This window comes from Glandiceps talaboti, chromosome 3, assembly GCF_964340395.1.
Source record: "Glandiceps talaboti chromosome 3, keGlaTala1.1, whole genome shotgun sequence".
NCBI lineage: Eukaryota > Metazoa > Hemichordata > Enteropneusta > Spengelidae > Glandiceps > Glandiceps talaboti.
Window position 1 is genome coordinate 2,105,944 of NC_135551.1, and position 20,271 is coordinate 2,126,214.

The following is a 20,271-nucleotide window of genomic DNA, read 5'->3' on the forward strand; positions in this document are numbered from 1 at the left end:
CTCCCCGCTATGATTGGGTTTTAAGGAACTGGCAGTTTATGTTGTCATTTTCTTGATATCACTACTCTGATCATGCAACAACACTTGTGAACCTAAATCAAACAGACTTAGATATGTTGTGTCTACTCGTTGGACATGGAGCATGCCTACTCTTCAAGATTCTGTGATGGAATAATACATTCAACAATAAAGGATGGGTCGGGTATGGGGGGGGGGGGGGGGACTGTTCAAGCATGTCTGAGTTATGGCGTTGGACATGGAAAATTCACAAACAAATGGCTGCCAGGCAGTCATATTGGATCGTATCACAACGAAGATGGATATGCATATGTATGTCATAGAACACTGTCCTAATGCCAACTTTGAATGAGATCTGTTCACGCATGTCTGAGTTATGGCTTTGGACATAGAAAATTCGCAAACAAAATGGCTGCCAGGTGGCCATATTGGATCGTATCACAACAACAATGAATATGCACATGAATGTCACAGAACACTGTCCTAATACCAACTTTTAATGAGATCTGTTCAAGCATATCTGAGTTATGGCTTTGGACATGGAAAATTCGCAAACAAAATGGCTGCCAGGCAGCCATATTGGATCGTATCACGATGAAAATGGATATGCACATGTATGTCATAGAACACTGTCCTAATACCAACTTTGAATGAGATCTGTTCAAGCATGTCCGAGTTATGGCTTTGGACATGGGAAATTCGCAAAAGAAATGGCTGCTAGGCGGCCATATTGGATCCTATCACGACAACAATGAATATGCACATGTATGTCATAGAACACTGTCCTAATACCAACTTTGAATGAGATCTGTTCAAGCATGTCTGAGTTATGGCTTTGGACATGGAAAATTCGCAAAAAAATGGCTGCTAGGCAGCCATATTGGATCCTATCACGACAACAATGAATATGCACATGTATGTCATAGAACACTGTCCTAATATCAACTTTGAATGAGATCTGTTCAAGCATGTCTGAGTTAAGGCTTTGGACATGGAAAATTCGCAAACAAAATGGCTGCTAGGTGGCCATATTGGATTGTATCACGACAACAATGAACATACACATGTATGTCATAGAACACTGTCCTAATATCAACTTTGAATGAGATCTGTTCAAGCATGTCTGAGTTATGGCTTTAGACAGGGAAAATTTGCAAACAAAATGGCTGCTAGGTGGCCATATTGGATCGTATCATGAAACAAATTGACATGCATATGTATGCCATTGTATGTTGCCCCTGTACCAAGTTTGAACAAGCGACCTATCGGTCAGAATAGCTCCGCTGTTTTTTTTTTAATTTAATTTTTTATTTTGGTGACATGTAGAAGTGGTTCAGGTCTTCAGCTCTTCGAGTCACTATGCAGTTTTGTTTTAGCGATGCAATAAAGTGGTTAGTGGTTTCATATGATGTCTCACTATAAAACACATTTTACACAGAAGTTGGTAATGTATTGTACTTTTATACCATAGTCACCATTTTATAACAAAAATCTACTGTTATGAAAAATTGCACAAAATCTCAGAAAAAAATGACTGGGAAATGCACACAAGAAAAAGAAAAAAAGAGGATTTTGAGGTTGGCTATAAGTAATTCCAGTGTCTTACAGCTGTAACCCTGGAAAATTTTAATGAAGAATGAAATAAACTAGGGATCTAAAATAATTTTGAGGCAATTTGAATTTCAATTTTCTAACAAATTTACAAAGTCAACAACATTCAACTATATAGGGAAGAAATGTATTAATCGCCATCTTAGTTTCCGTACGGCGACAATCTCAAGTACCCGGAAGAGAGTCATTCTCAGCCATACGTTACAGTGGTAACACTCGTTCATGTTCGGTTACCTTTCACAAAGAAAACACAACGAAATGGTTGAAATGATCTTTTTTTAATTTCTTTTCATCACAACAACAAAATCTGCGTGATCAAAAGTGTTGTAAACTAAACCAGAAAGAATTATCGGACTGGCTAAACTTCCCGATGAACTGGAAGGTCCTACTACTTCCAAGTAAGCCTCGATAGTACTATAGTACGTGAGAAAATCGTCTCAAACTAGCGATACAACTTTCAAAATATAACTTGACTTGTCTTCATTTGTTAGAGTTATACAATTCAAGACGGGTTTTCACTCGAAAACAACAATTCTGTGAATAATGACAGTGACACTCTGAACGCAGCGATTTCTCGGACGATGTTACCACTGTAACGTATGGCTGACAACGACTTGCTTCCGGGTTAGTCCCTCGTGCATACGGGTGGATTGTCGGCGATTAATACATACATGTACATCGTCTGATATTTTAATTCACAGTGTTTTTTGTGACCGGCGCCTGTCAGCAGACTCTGCCATTTTTTTCATCATTCCATTGTATTTAAACCTTGTACTTGACATTTCGCAATATTTATAATTCTCAACAAAGTACCTCAAAATGCCTCACTTCGCTCGTACTCAAAGCAGCCCCGCACGTAGTCCTGCTTGCATACGGAGGAATTCGGGACTCGATTCTGACAATTGTCCCTCCCCCTCCGGTGTTTAGAGTCAAGTCAGTAATACAGACTCGTGCACCCGAGGACTACCCCGCGCGGTATGATCACTGACACTGATGACATGATGAGAGAGAACCTTTTCGGATTTACATGTAAAACGGGGAAAGATACGCAAAACCTAATGCAAAGTCTGAAGCCAAATTAAAGTTGTAATTATTTTAATTATTTTTACTTGCCAAATATTTGCATTTTGGAAAGGCAAGACACGTTCATGTCGTTTAACTTTACATGTGAACTGTCGGCCATATTTAAACTTCAACCGCGGCCGCATGCCTGGCATGCCCTTCCTTACGCAAGTTGTCTGAATTCTCGTTCACTGTCATTCCAAATTGCACGACAATATAGAATTAACCACAAGTTACATGTTATCTGAAAACATCACACTTTTATAGTGGGTCTGAAGTGTGATTTTAGTGAGTACTAAGAACGTCCTGTGTTGATACTCAAGATACTTGCTGTGGAAAATCGCTCGGTCGAATGAGGTCACCTTCAGCTTCTGGTCGAATCAGGATAGAGTATGCAAATGAGGATGTTGCGGATTGGCTGATAATGTAGAAGGGTGCAGAATTGGATTTGAAGTTTACAACCCTGTTTCGAACAAACGCTTGTCATTTGGGCGCCCAATGTGTAGAATTATGACTATAGCACATATTACATTGCTTGTTTGACGTCAATAGTGTCTTTTGAAAAGTGGCAGTTTACTTAAAGTCTCGTCGACTGATTTCCAATATGGCATCGGTCATTATGCTCATTAACATATTCATTTTTTTTTTCAAATTACAAAAAAAAAATCATAAAAAATAAAAATGAGGATGTGCTGACTTGAAATTAACAAATCTGAGTAAGCTACCCCCTGCGCATCAACACGCCAGATATCAAAGCAATCTAATAAGAGGTTTTCAAGGAGTTGATGAAAATGACATTTTATGAAAAAAAATCATAAAAAATTGAAAATGGCACAGATCAACTTGGCATGAACAAATCTGAATAGCCTCCCCCCAGGGAACATGCACACCAAATATCGAAGAATTCCGACTGTCACTTATGGAGTAGATAGTAAAAATATAAAAGTTTGACGGACACCTATGATTCACTCTACTCTCTATACCTCAATACCCACCTATACCTAAAGCTACGCTTTCAGCTTTCGCTGACAGCGGAGCTAAAAAAATCGGTCCAGGCATCTCCAAGAAACGGCTCTGGACGGACGGTTGGACGGACGGACACACGGACGCACGGAACCCAATCCATAAGTCCCCGTTCCGGACTTCGTCGGCGGGGACTAACTAGCTCACTGTCACAAGCCAAGTATGTGACAACGCAAGACCACAATGAATACTGCGAAACATTTACTGGTCACTCTCATTTCATATATAGATAACAATTTAGCCGGCCTCATTTTATTGTCTGGCCAAAGGCCTACACCACAAAACCATTGAACTTTTGCAGCAATCATATTCTGTGATCGGAATAAAATTGGCAATCAGAACATCATGCTTGGTTTGAATTATTACTTTTAGAGTCAATACATTCTAGTTATCATTAAAGGCATTTTGATATTGACTTGTAACAGTAGTTACGTTGAGCTCCTACTTTTATCAAGGTCAAAATCGGCAATAGAACTTGAACCTAATATACTCCCCAAAATCACTAACAGTAACATTTTTACTATTGTTGTTAAGATTGTAGGACACGACACCTACATAAAAAGCCAAATCAATCTATCGAACATGGTAAAATCATCAATGAAAGAAGATTCATCACTCATCAAATTCTGGTGAGTATCAAAGTCAACATTACTACTGTCTGCCATTGCTTACTATATCAACTGATATAAAACGGTCCCCTCTATGATGTCATAATCCCCTAAAGGGAGAACAATAGGCAGTGTAACTGTAAATTCATGGGAGAACAATAGGCAGTGTAACTGTAAATTCATGGGAGAACAATAGGCAGTGTAACTGTAAATTCATGGGAGAACAATAGGCAGTGTAACTGTAAATTCATGGCTGCTTGGGTCACCGCTGGTCACAAGTTTGAACCCTTTTTTTCTTACTAATCATGCAATTTTGAATAGTTACCTTTGCATTTACTGGTTAAAGACATATAAAGAATATTTTTCAAGGTTGTGGTATGGAGCATTTTGAATCACCTATGATTAACATAAATGTGCGTAAATCAGAAAATTCAAAACATTTTACTACACTTTAAAAAAAAAAGCCCATGGTTCTGGTAAATAACATGCTTTTGGCAGTTCAATTATGAAATATAGGGCTCTTGTCATAATATAACTACAATACCCTTACTGAAATGGTATTTTCCCCTAATATTACAAGAATGATGTGATGGAAGAAGAATTCAGAATTCAGAACTCTTTTGAAAAGCTCTGGAAGAATGTTACTGTCTTGGAAAGCTAGTGATTGTAACAAAAAACACCGTAAAACTTCACACAAATTTAAAAGTAAATTCTCAAAAGAATGTATGAAAAATATTAGTGTTGATGCCAAGATGCCCTCTGACTTCACTAACTTATGCATGTGCTCTTCATTCAGAAACTAACAATGACAGCAATCTCTGCTGTAGCGTCTATGTGAGAGACGAAGAACTTATTGGTTAGAATTTTGTGATTGATTAACAAAGATGACTGTGTGAGTGGATGTGGATGAATTTTAAATTACATCTCATGCATCTCAAGACTTCTTGAGTAACGACTTTGACTAGACTGTGAGTGAAGGTATCGTAATGATACTGTATAGGAACTAGACTATGCTAGGCTGTTATCATTAAATTGATCTTAATGAACACTCACACCAGATTTGTGTTTCCTTTCAATTTTAAATTTTGCAGAAATATGATTCTTTTAAAAAGTAATGGCAGCCATTTTTAATTTGACTTGTATATGCAAATTTATCCACATTTTCAGGAGGGCTTTTAGGCTAAAATCAATCAGTAGGTGCTGAGGAACAAACACGCCAAATTTGGCGCCTTTATGTAAATTATTTTCCTGAATTTTAAGTGTTTTCAATCATAATAATGGCCATTGTGAATTTTATTGATATACATAAATATATGCAAATATTCTTAAAAAGCTTCTACGATAAAATCACTAAACAGATCTTAAGCATGATTCATGCCAAAATTAGTGCCTTTCAGTAAGTTATTTTGCTGAAATATATGATTTTTCAGGGTTGATGGTGGCCTTTTTGAGTGTTATTGATTTATGCAAATTTATGCAAATATTCATGAGGACTCCTAAGCTAAAATCAATATCTAGGTCCTTAGGAACACTCATGCCAAATCTGTCTGGAATGTAACAATAACGTTGCTAAGCCACCTGACTATTAGGTCTTTTTAGTCTTAAAAAAGAATAGCTTATACAAAAATTGGGAAAAATGGTGGACAAGTGATTTTGAACATATTGGCTTATATTTTTAACACTTTACAAACAATGATGTAGGCATGCATTATTGTGATGTAAATTAACCTTGGAGTAAATTCTATATTTTTTGCTTTGATGTGTTTAACCTGTAAAGTATATTACAAGGTATAGCATCATCTACTTACAGTTGTTATTGCTGTACATCTTCTAAGCCTTGCTATGTCACCTCTCAGAACTGTCACAATAGAAGGATAATAATTTAGAACATGCAAAATTGTTATTTTTTTTTAAGTTATTTTTTCCAATTTTTTCTTTGAAAGAGAACTCAGTATGGAAGGTGGTCATGTTGTTACACATATCTGCATACATTTTTTGAAAGAGAACTCAGTATGGAAGGTGGTCATGCTGCTAGACATATCTGCATACATTCTTTGAAAGTTCTTTCACTTGTCTATGAATCCTTGATGTTATCTTTGCAATATACATCATCCTTTGGCTGTTGCTATGGGCATGTTCTTGTTGCTAGGCACATATACATACATTTTTTGAATGTTTATTTACTCATCTATTAATCCTGTTATCTTTGCAATATATGCTATCATTTGACTGTTGCTATAGGCATGGACTTGTTACTAGGTATATCTGCATACTTTTTGAAAGTTTGTTCACTTGTCTTAGAATCCCTGTTGTTATCTTTGTGAAATACACCATCACTTGGCTGTTGCTATGAGCATGGTTATGGTTGCTAGGGAAAGTTGCATACATTTTTGAATGTTTACTCACTTGCCTACCAAATGATGAAATATACTTCGTTGTTGCCAAGGGAGTGGTCATGGTTGCTAGGGCCAATTGTGTCAAAATGTTTTTTAACATAACCTGCAGAATAACACTTCTAGAAACATCTCACCAAAGTTCAGTCTCACTGACAAAGTACTTTTTGAGATATAAGTTTTTGACCAAAAATCACACTTTTACACCTAATTTGCATATCACTAATGAGATCATTATATGCTCAATATTTCTTCATCTATACACCCCAGATCCATCCCCATTAAATTTCAACATAATCTACTTAGTAATTTTGGAATTAAAGATTTCTGACCTGATGGAATCATGTCATGAACATATCTTACATTTAATCTACAGACCCCTAAGCACGTTTCCACCAAATTTCAGACCTATCTACTCAATAGTTTTTGAGTTTAAGTTTTTTGACCAAAAATGACATGTTTTTGACCCAAATCACATACCTGAGATGTGATCATTGCTTTGAACAATTCCCCAACTAGACACCAAAAGTAATGTCCCCACCAAATACCAAAGCAATCAGTGTGGTGATTTTTGAGTTTAGGTCGTCCACACAGACAAACAGACAGACAGACAGACAGACAAGCAGGCAGGCAGACAGACAGACAGACAGACACACAGACACCACTCGATGGCTATAGCACTACTGAATTGACTAGTATTAAGATATATGTATGAACGTAATTTATGATACGTATCAAGAAATATTCTGGGATTCCCTACTATGCAATCAACAGTTCTAAGACTGCCAGAAGACATGCATCGACATTATACTGGAATGTAGTTTTATATAAGTATTTTTACCTGAGTAAAAAGGTGATAAACTTAGCTTGTGCCACTTTAGGTACGATAACACCAGCCTTGTGTTTGTTTCCCTATAATAGGATGTGTATATATTCCTGACTTGAGCCACAAAGATCTGACTATAAAGTTATTTGTAGGCAAAGTGTTACTGTGTGCATTAAGAGAACTTGACCAGCTTTTACCATTCATAAGTACAGTTTCTGCAATGTCATCAGCATTATGTCCTGTTACAATTTTATCAGCTCCAAGTAACACTGCACCACGATCTAAAGCTTGTCTTCTGAACACACCACAGAAAGTACCTATATAATTGTAAAACAGTAACAATGTGGTAGTAGAAAGTACCTATAATTGTAAAACAGTACCAATGTGGTAGTAGAAAGTACCTATAATTGTAAAACAGTACCAATGTGGTAGTAGAAAGTAACTATAATTGTAAAACAGTAACAATGTCATAGTAGAAAGTACCTATATAATTGTAAAACAGTAACAATGTCATAGTAGAAAGTACCTATAATTGTAAAACAGTACCAATGTGGTAGTAGAAAGTAACTATAATTGTAAAACAGTAACAATGTCATAGTAGAAAGTACCTATATAATTGTAAAACAGTAACAATGTCATAGTAGAAAGTACCTATAATTGTAAAACAGTACCAATGTGGTAGTAGAAAGTACCTATAATTGTAAAACAGTAACAATGTGGTAGTAGAAAGTACCTATAATTGTAAAACAGTAACAATGTCATAGTAGCACAACTAAAATATTTGATATTAAAAAAAAAAATGTTTATCCACATGCCAATCCATATTTGTTACCCATACAATATGCACAATTTGACTGTTGCTATGGGTGTGGTTTTTGTTGCTAAGCATATTTGAAAACATTTTAGAATGTTTATTCACTGGTCTGTCATTATCTTTGTAAATTATACAGACATTTGGCTGTTGCTATGGGTGTGGTCATTTGCAAGGCATATTTGCATATTTTTTTGAATGTTTATACATTAACCTACCCATTCCTTTTGTTACTTTTGTTACTGTTACTACAATATGAAATGCCATTTGGGTGTTCCTATGGATGTGGTCTTGTTGCTAAGCAGATATGTATATTTTTCCTTGAAAAGTATTCTAACAAAACACTAAATCAACATCCCTACCAAATATCAAAATAATCTTGCCAGTGATTTTTTTTACTTTCTGTCACTCATAGATAGACAAACACTCTCAGATTTATATGTTTGAACCTAACATGAATGAATAGTTCAGCTGTGCTAATACCAATGTGTTCAAACATGTAAATCTTAGTGCCATTGACAAGGAGGTGAGAATACTCCATGCTGCAATTCAGACCTAGGTGAGAAAACCCGATGCTGCCATTCAGACCTAGGTAAGAAAACCCAATGCTGTCATTCAGACCTAGGTGAGAAAACTCCATGCTGCCATTCGGACCTAGGTGAGAATACTCCATGCTGCCATTCAGACCTAGGTGAGAAAACACCATGCTGCCATTCAGACCTAGGTGAGAAAACACCATGCTGCCATTCAGACCTAGGTAAGAAAATTAAACCCCATGCTGCGGTTCAGACCTAGGTAAGAAAACTCCATGCTGCGATTCAGACCTAGGTGAGAATACTCCATGCTGCCATTCAGACCTAGGTAAGAAAACCCCATGGTTCCATTCAGACCTAGGTGAGAATACTCCATGCTGCCATTCAGACCTAGGTAAGAAAACCCCATGGTTCCATTCAGACCTAGGTGAGAAAACCCCATGCTGCCATTCAGACCTTGGTGAGAAAACCCCATGCTGCCATTCAGACCTAGGTAAGAAAACCCAATGCTGTCATTCAGACCTAGGTGAGAAAACTCCATACTGCCGTTCAGACCTAGGTGAGAAAACTCCATGTTGCCATTCGGACCTAGGTGAGAATACTCCATGCTGCCATTCAGACCTAGGTGAGAAAACACCATGCTGTCATTCAGACCTAGGTGAGAAAACACCATGCTGCCATTCAGACCTAGGTAAGAAAATTAAACCCCATGCTGCCATTCAGACCTAGGTGAGAAAACTCCATGCTGCCATTAAGACCTACGTGAGAAAACCCCATGCTGCCATTCAGACCTAGGTGAGAAAACCCCATCTTGCCATTCAGACGTACATGAGAAAACCCCATGCTGCCATTCACACCTAGGTGAGAAAACCCTGTGCTGCCATTCACACCTAGGTGAGAAAACCCTGTGCTGCCATTCAGACCTTGGTGAGAAAACCCCATGCTGCCATTCAGACCTAGGTGAGAAAACCCTGTGCTGCCATTCAGACCTAGGTGAGAAAACCCCATGCTGCCATTCAGACCTAGGTGAGAAAACCCCATGCTGCCATGCAGTCCTAGGTGAGAAAACTCCATGCTGCCATTCAGACCTAGGTAAGAAAACCCCATGCTGCCATTCAGACCTAGGTGAGAAAACCCCATGCTGCCATTCAGACCTAGGTGAGAAAAGTTCATGCTGCCATTCAGACGTAGGTGAGAAAACTCCATGCTGCCATTCAGACCTAGGTAAGAAAACCCCATGCTGCCATTCAGACCTAGGTGAGAAAACCCCATGCTGCCATTCAGACCTAGGTGAGAAAAGTTCATGCTGCCATTCAGACGTAGGTGACAAAAGTTCATGCTGCCATTCAGACCAAGGTGAGAAAACTCCATGGTGACAGGGAGTTCTATGTTTCTAAAAATTGCAATTTTTGATTTCCCAACTAGACACTAAAAGGAACTACCAAATATAAAAACGGTTGGCCCAATAGTTTTCGAGTTTAAGACAGAGAGACAGACATCACACCATGCCTATAGCACTACTGAACCCCTATAAATAACAGAAATTACAGCAACACTGGTGGAAAGTGTAAAATCTATTTTCCTTTTTAATAATCTGAACACTCCAAGAAAAGTTTCCAACTGTGTGAAAAGAAAAGTACCAAATTTTTCAGTTTTCTGATTTCACTTTTCACTTTTTTTGCATTTATAGACAATTTCGAGAATTTAATTGGACACTCCCCTTCTCTCTGGTGGATACAAAAAAATTGTGAACAACACAAGGAAGGAGTGACCAAGAATTGCTTTTAAACATGCAACTGGCGGCGCCTGGCACCATTTTTGCATATGACTGACTGTATGTTTGGAGGTGGAAAACTTGTGATGACTCACTGACAAGTAATCACCAAAATATAAACATTCCCTATATCTGGGTTTTTCACATGCAAATGCCGCATATTTGAATAATCCTGAATGACACACAATCTAAGCAGCTGTTTGCAGGGGAATTGTCTCATTTGGGGAGGTTTTTCATTCTATGAAACAAACAGACTGATTTTCAAATAATTTGTGTATCAAGTTACCATCCTACGACATTCACAAATAATTTGTACATGATACATGACCTGTGTGTTTCTCGAAGCACAGAAAAAAATGCTGAAAACAAGACCCAGAAGCTAGTGCTCTGTACAGCAGTTTGAATTTCCTGCATTTGCATAGCTTAGCCATAATCCTCTTTATATAGGGTAGTTGTGTCTTTAAATAAAATCTGTGATTTACAAATACTCACAGTTATTTTTTAATCCAATTTGTTTGACTATAGCATCCATTGTCCAACCGTAAAGTTCCTGAAATATAAAAAAAAAATTGCTCAAACCTTTTGTCTGAACTTTTCTACATCATGTATCATTCAATGATATCATAAAAGTTGACTGATATAAAATGGATTGCCATGTCTTGAAATGTCAGTCTGTGGTTATGACTGATATAAATCTACTGTAGGAGGTGCTATACATGGTTTGACATGCCATAAAACATACATTATTAGAGTGTAACTTACCTGATAGGATACATTATTAGAGTGTAACTTACCTGATAGGATACATTATTAGAGTGTAACTTACCTGATAGGATACATTATTAGAGTGTAACTTGCCTGATAGGATACATTATTAGAGTGTAACTTACCTGATAGGATACATTATTAGAGTGTAACTTTCCTGATAGGATACATTATTAGAGTGTAACTTACCTGATAGGATACATTATTAGAGTGTAACTTGCCTGATAGGATACATTATTAGAGTGTAACTTGCCTGATAGGATACATTATCAGAGTGTAACTTTCCTGATAGGATACATTATCAGAGTGTAACTCACCTGATAGGATACATTATTAGAGTGTAACTTACCTGATAGGATACATTATTAGAGTGTAACTCACCTGATAGGATACATTATTAGAGTGTAACTTACCTGATAGGATACATTATTAGAGTGTAACTTACCTTATAGGATACATTATTAGAGTGTAACTTACCTGATAGGATACATTATTAGAGTGTAACTCACCTGATAGGATACATTATTAGAGTGTAACTTTCCTGATAGGATACATTATTAGAGTGTAACTTACCTAATAGGATACATTATTAGAGTGTAACTTACCTGATAGGATACATTATTAGAGTGTAACTTACCTGATAGGATACATTATTAGAGTGTAACTTGCCTGATAGGATACATTATTAGAGTGTAACTTACCTGATAGGATACATTATTAGAGTGTAACTTTCCTGATAGGATACATTATTAGAGTGTAACTTACCTGATAGGATACATTATTAGAGTGTAACTTGCCTGATAGGATACATTATTAGAGTGTAACTTACCTGATAGGATACATTATTAGAGTGTAACTTTCCTGATAGGATACATTATTAGAGTGTAACTTACCTGATAGGATACATTATTAGAGTGTAACTTGCCTGATAGGATACATTATTAGAGTGTAACTTACCTGATAGGATACATTATTAGAGTGTAACTTACCTGATAGGATACATTATTAGAGTATAACTTACCTGATAGGATACATTATTAGAGTGTAACTTACCTGATAGGATACATTATTAGAGTGTAACTTTCCTGATAGGATACATTATCAGAGTGTAACTCACCTGATAGGATACATTATTAGAGTGTAACTCACCTTATAGGATACATTATTAGAGTGTAACTCACCTGATAGGATACATTATTAGAGTGTAACTTACCTGATAGGATACATTATTAGAGTGTAACTTGCCTGATAGGATACATTATTAGAGTGTAACTTACCTGATAGGATACATTATTAGAGTGTAACTTGCCTGATAGGATACATTATTAGAGTGTAACTTACCTGATAGGATACATTATTAGAGTGTAACTTACCTGATAGGATACATTATTAGAGTGTAACTTACCTGATAGGATACATTATTAGAGTGTAACTTACCTGATAGGATACATTATTAGAGTGTAACTTACCTGATAGGATACATTATTAGAGTGTAACTTACCTGATAGGATACATTATTAGAGTGTAACTTACCTTATAGGATACATTATCAGAGTGTAACTTACCTGATAGGATACATTATTAGAGTGTAACTTACCTGATAGGATACATTATTAGAGTGTAACTCACCTGATAGGATACATTATTAGAGTGTAACTTACCTGATAGGATACATTATCATAGTGTAACTTACCTTATAGGATACATTATTAGAGTGTAACTTACCTGATAGGATACATTATCAGAGTGTAACTTACCTGATAGGATACATTATTAGAGTGTAACTTACCTGATAGGATACATTATTAGAGTGTAACTTACCTGATAGGATACATTATTAGAGTGTAACTTGCCTGATAGGATACATTATTAGAGTGTAACTTGCCTGATAGGATACATTATCAGAGTGTAACTTTCCTGATAGGATACATTATCAGAGTGTAACTCACCTGATAGGATACATTATTAGAGTGTAACTTACCTTATAGGATACATTATTAGAGTGTAACTCACCTGATAGGATACATTATTAGAGTGTAACTTACCTGATAGGATACATTATTAGAGTGTAACTTACCTTATAGGATACATTATTAGAGTGTAACTTACCTGATAGGATACATTATTAGAGTGTAACTCACCTGATAGGATACATTATTAGAGTGTAACTTTCCTGATAGGATACATTATTAGAGTGTAACTTACCTAATAGGATACATTATTAGAGTGTAACTTACCTGATAGGATACATTATTAGAGTATAACTTACCTGATAGGATACATTATTAGAGTGTAACTTGCCTGATAGGATACATTATTAGAGTGTAACTTACCTGATAGGATACATTATTAGAGTGTAACTTTCCTGATAGGATACATTATTAGAGTGTAACTTACCTGATAGGATACATTATTAGAGTGTAACTTGCCTGATAGGATACATTATTAGAGTGTAACTTACCTGATAGGATACATTATTAGAGTGTAACTTTCCTGATAGGATACATTATTAGAGTGTAACTTACCTGATAGGATACATTATTAGAGTGTAACTTGCCTGATAGGATACATTATTAGAGTATAACTTACCTGATAGGATACATTATTAGAGTGTAACTTACCTGATAGGATACATTATTAGAGTGTAACTTTCCTGATAGGATACATTATCAGAGTGTAACTCACCTGATAGGATACATTATTAGAGTGTAACTCACCTGATAGGATACATTATTAGAGTGTAACTCACCTTATAGGATACATTATTAGAGTGTAACTCACCTGATAGGATACATTATTAGAGTGTAACTTACCTGATAGGATACATTATTAGAGTGTAACTTACCTGATAGGATACATTATTAGAGTGTAACTTGCCTGATAGGATACATTATTAGAGTGTAACTTACCTGATAGGATACATTATTAGAGTGTAACTTGCCTGATAGGATACATTATTAGAGTGTAACTTACCTGATAGGATACATTATTAGAGTGTAACTTACCTGATAGGATACATTATTAGAGTGTAACTTACCTGATAGGATACATTATTAGAGTGTAACTTACCTGATAGGATACATTATTAGAGTGTAACTTACCTGATAGGATACATTATTAGAGTGTAACTTACCTGATAGGATACATTATTAGAGTGTAACTTACCTTATAGGATACATTATCAGAGTGTAACTTACCTGATAGGATACATTATTAGAGTGTAACTTACCTGATAGGATACATTATTAGAGTGTAACTTACCTGATAGGATACATTATTAGAGTGTAACTCACCTGATAGGATACATTATTAGAGTGTAACTCACCTGATAGGATACATTATTAGAGTGTAACTTACCTGATAGGATACATTATCATAGTGTAACTTACCTTATAGGATACATTATTAGAGTGTAACTTACCTGATAGGATACATTATTAGAGTGTAACTTGCCTGATAGGATACATTATTAGAGTGTCACTTACCTGATAGGATACATTATTAGAGTGTAACTTACCTGATAGGATACATTATTAGAGTATAACTTACCTGATAGGATACATTATTAGAGTGTAACTTACCTGATAGGATACATTATTAGAGTGTAACTTTCCTGATAGGATACATTATCAGAGTGTAACTCACCTGATAGGATACATTATTAGAGTGTAACTCACCTTATAGGATACATTATTAGAGTGTAACTCACCTGATAGGATACATTATTAGAGTGTAACTTACCTGATAGGATACATTATTAGAGTGTAACTCACCTGATAGGATACATTATTAGTGTGTAACTCACCTGATAGGATACAATCTTTAGAGGTAAACCATATTGCTGTTCATTTCTTTTGACTGTCTGAAAGACACATGAGAAAATTGTTAAAGTATTTTATTGTTATATCTGTCTGTACAATGGCATTGTATGTCAGATAAAGGTAATACATATTTCTGACGTCTCATCAATTTATTATTAACATTATTATTATTTCACACAGGCAATTTATAAAGCCTGTTGCATACAGTAAGATATGTATATGAAGGGCTAGGAGTAGCAGTGTGGGTAGTCTATCTGCTAGACCTCGGATGTTCTTCTGATAAAATACGACACACGACCGAACATCGCTATCGAGGATGGAAAATCCAAGGTTTAGTAAATGTCATCAGGATATAATTAACTGCCAATCAGAGATCCGCATTAGCGACAAGCACAAACAGAGGACAATAGCTAATTTTTCATGCATATTCATCTTAAGGAGGGGCTTGTAAAAATAACCACCAATGCGTTAACTGAAATGTGTGAATGACAACGTCTACACACTCATCAAACACAATTACCATAAACCGATAAGACATAGTAATGACGTAACATGTGTTTGTCAACATCTGCATGCAGAGATTGAATATATTAAAGTATATATATATATGCATACATGGCCCAACCCACCGCTTAACGTAATCTCAATGGAATCTCCGGTCTGAAAATGACATTTGCTAGACTGTTCGGGCAAGCGCTCACTGCGAACTTCGTTTGCTTATAGTATCGAAGGAAAGCCCGAACATCTAGCAGCAAGACTACATTGTGGGTAGCCGTCCTAGCTTTTGTTTGTCACTAGATGGCGCTATCCATCAACAAACTGTACTTACCTCGAGTGAATCATCCCTATAACCAGTGATGCCTTCATCCACAGATAACAATAATAATTTGAGACCATAATTATAGCGTTCATTGACAAGTTTCAATACATATGCCAAAACTGTCGAATCTGATTCAAACCATACAGAAAAGGGAAAACAATATAATACACTATATGATAAAATGTACTCAATGGACTGCTATGCATAACTTCATGTATAAATTATGTAACGCTCCATATTCTGGTTACCAACTTTGCAGACAGTTTTTGAAGGAGGTGTCACTAGAGGGCACCCTGCTTAGGAGAAATGAAAGCTAAAATTGGTGTCAGCCACATGACAGCTCAAGGTACAATCAATAAAACACATAAAATAACTCTGTCATCTTAAAAACCAATAAGTAGTACTATTTAGACAGGTTGAGAATATAGGTAGAAATGTTATGAATTTGTAAATGAACATGATAACAATTGGCTATGGCTATTTTTGTCAAAAATTTCCCCTGAGTTGAAAGATATCCTAGGTCTGTTGTCAAATGTGATAACACCAACAACAAATATCAACCCTTTTTTGTTTGTTTGTGTTCATAATTGCCATGTATTGTCCAATCATAAAAGTTTTTTCCAATGATGTTTAATGTGAATATCATGATGGTTAACAACATATATCAGAAAGTGATATTTTGCATTAAATGTCATCAAGAATGATTGATCTGGGCGTAGGTACATGTTCAAAAACACTTCTGTGATTACTGCTGTCAGCTTGGTAAACTTTTATCTCAATTTCTGTGAATCTGTAATTGTTGCTGTTAACTTTATTTGGTAAAGGTTTAGCCCTGTTTCCCCAAATGTGTGATTGTTGTTGTCTCCTAACATTGTACAAAGAGATGAGCATCTACCTTTGCCTCCAGAGGCTCCTATAGCTATGGTTTCTCCTCTTTTAAATAGATGTGCATCTGTTATTGTCTGATGAATTTCACTCTCAAATGTATGATAAAAACAGTCCTTGCATAAAACATCACCCTGGAAAACATCAAACAAAACAAAGGAATTTTACAAATTGAACACAGAGGTTGAAATTATGTGCATAAGCAGCACCCTAGAGAAATATAGTGCCAATGGTGTTGTAGCACAACTGTATTTGGCTGTTGCTAAGGACATGGTCTTGTTGCTATGGATATTTGCATACATTTTTGGAATCTTTATTAACTTGCCTATCCTTCCCACTTTTCATTTTTGCAACGTAAACCATCATTTAGCCATTGCTATGGGTGTGGTCCTGTTGCTCGGCATATCTATATTACATTTCTTGAACGATGGGACGGGATCATCACGTTACGAATACAGCTTCATCTACACATCCCCCAGATGCATCCCCATTAAATTTTAGCCCAATCTGCTCAGTAGCTTTGGAACTATATATCTTTGACCAAAAAGACACACCTTAGCCCTAATTTGCATATCACTAATGGGATCATCATGTCATGAATAATTCTTACTATAAACATCCTGAAGAACATTCCAAAAAATTTCAGCACAAAAATCTGCTCAGTAGTTTTGGAATTAATGATTTTTGTATAAAACGACACATTTTTATACCTAATTTGCATATCACTGATGGGATCATCATGTCATAAACAATTTTTAGCTCGTGCAGTAGAAGCAAAGCTGCCACATAGTGGCTCAATGACTGACGCAACATATATAATATGCGATAAAAAATTGGTGGTTCTCCCAGGGATGCATTGCGGCGCAATGACTACACATGCGCCTTCCATATACTATGTGCATTCTCCACACGCTACTGTATGCCGGTCGTCATATAGGCAACATAACACCGCCATGCATTGCAATCGATATTGTAACAGTAGGCCTGTTGGCACGATTACCGTAACATTGCCATGCATTGCAATCAATATTGTAACAGTAGGCCTGTTGGCATGATTACCGTAACATTGCCATGCATTGCAATATTGTAACAGTAGGCCTGTTGGCATGATTATCGTAACATTGCCATGCATTGCAATATTGTAACAGTAGGCCTGTTGGCACGATTATCGTAACATTGCCATGCATTGCAATATTGTAACAGTAGGCCTGTTGGCACAATTATCGTAACATTGCCATGCATTGCAATATTGTAACAGTAGGCCTGTTGGCACGATTATCATAACATTGCCATGCATTGCAATCAATATTGTAACAGTAGGCCTGTTGGCATGATTATAATAACATTGCCATGCATTGCAATCAATATTGTAACAGTAGGCCTGTTGGCATGATTACCGTAACATTGCCATGCATTGCAATATTGTAACAGTAGGCCTGTTGGCACGATTATCATAACATTGCCATGCATTGCAATATTGTAACAGTAGGCCTGTTGGCACGATTATCATAACATTGCCATGCATTGCAATCAATATTGTAACAGTAGGCCTGTTGGCATGATTATCGTAACATTGCCATGCATTGCAATCAATATTGTAACAGTAGGCCTGTTGGCATGATTACCGTAACATTGCCATGCATTGCAATATTGTAACAGTAGGCCTGTTGGCATGATTATCGTAACATTGCCATGCATTGCAATCAATATTGTAACAGTAGGCCTGTTGGCATGATTATCATAACATTGCCATGCATTGCAATATTGTAACAGTAGGCCTGTTGGCACGATTATCATAACATTGCCATGCATTGCAATCAATATTGTAACAGTAGGCCTGTTGGCACGATTACCGTAACATTGCCATGCATTGCAATATTGTAACAGTAGGCCTGTTGGCACAATTATCATAACATTGCCATGCATTGCAATCAATATTGTAACAGTAGGCCTGTTGGCATGATTATCATAACATTGCCATGCATTGCAATATTGTAACAGTAGGCCTGTTGGCACAATTATCATAACATTGCCATGCATTGCAATCAATATTGTAACAGTAGGCCTGTTGGCACAATTATCGTAACATTGCCATGCATTGCAATATTGTAACAGTAGGCCTGTTGGCACGATTATCATAACATTGCCATGCATTGCAATCAATATTGTAACAGTAGGCCTGTTGGCACAATTATCATAACATTGCCATGCATTGCAATCAATATTGTAACAGTAGGCCTGTTGGCACGATTATCGTAACATTGCCATGCATTGCAATCAATATTGTAACAGTAGGCCTGTTGGCACGATTATCGTAACATTGTAACGAGTATCGAGGCATCACTGTACCCCTAGAAATTGTTACACTATTTGAAAATTTGAAGCACGGTACGCAATATGGGTTGTGGAAGTGCGGTTTGACATTTACATTGTCGATAATTGAATTTTTTTTACATGTTATAAAAAGAGTAACTACTTTCCTATGTTTGTTGGTACAGTAAAATTCCTAAATCATCAAGTTGAATTGAGAAATTGCGATGTTCGGCAACATGTCAACAAAACATTTGTCCAAAGACTAACGTTGGTGGAGGGTCTACCGTATTAATCTAATGGCTATGATGTTTTTTGAACCCAACAACTGCATAGAGTGTTTACTTTCTTTAAAAACTTATGACATAGAATTAGATGTCATTCAATAAAATAAATTTTGATGATCGACACCCCTGGAAAATGACCAAAATCAAGTGTACGAACCCTGGCCCAGGCAGCCGGTCACAAATGAATCTACCCTGGGCGAACTTATGGGCTTTGCCTAGTTATGATATTAATCTAAACACCTCTAAGAATGTTCCAGCCAAATTTCAGATCAATCTGCTGAACAGTTTTGGAGTTCAAGTTTTTTTTATCAAAAATCACATTTTTGGACCTAAATTACACATCGATAATAAGATCATATTGGTTTAGACAATTTCCCAACTAGACACCCAAGGTAATGCACCCACCAAATATCATGGCAATCGGTCCAGTGGTTTTTGACTTTAAGTTGTTCAACGTTCACACACACATCCACACAGACTGACATCCTGACAGACAGACAGACAGACAGACAGACAGACAGACAGACAGACAGACAGACAAACACTCTGCCGTGCCTACAGAACTACTGAACCTTATCAGTTCAGTTATGCTAAAAAACAAATAAAAAACAAAGGAAGTTTACAACTTGAACACAGAGGTTGAAATTATGTGCATAAGCCTACAGAACTACTGAACCATATCAGTTCAGTTATGCTAAAAATCAAATAAAAAACAAAGGAAGTT

The 20,271-nt window shown here is 36.4% G+C and overlaps 1 protein-coding gene across 1 annotated transcript in view; it reads right to left on the bottom strand.

Annotated features, from left to right (window-relative positions):
* LOC144432758 (cytoplasmic tRNA 2-thiolation protein 1-like) overlaps positions 1 to 20,271 on the bottom strand; it is a 93,080-nt gene that overhangs the window by 19,073 nt on the left and 53,736 nt on the right. The window contains exons 2-7 of the mRNA XM_078121033.1: positions 16,961 to 17,084; positions 16,075 to 16,193; positions 15,230 to 15,286; positions 11,152 to 11,209; positions 7,739 to 7,858; positions 6,131 to 6,180 (exon numbers count right to left, since the gene is read on the bottom strand). Of these exons, the coding sequence (XP_077977159.1) occupies positions 6,131 to 6,180; positions 7,739 to 7,858; positions 11,152 to 11,209; positions 15,230 to 15,286; positions 16,075 to 16,193; positions 16,961 to 17,084 (528 nt within the window). The remainder of the gene's footprint in view (positions 1 to 6,130; positions 6,181 to 7,738; positions 7,859 to 11,151; positions 11,210 to 15,229; positions 15,287 to 16,074; positions 16,194 to 16,960; positions 17,085 to 20,271) is intronic.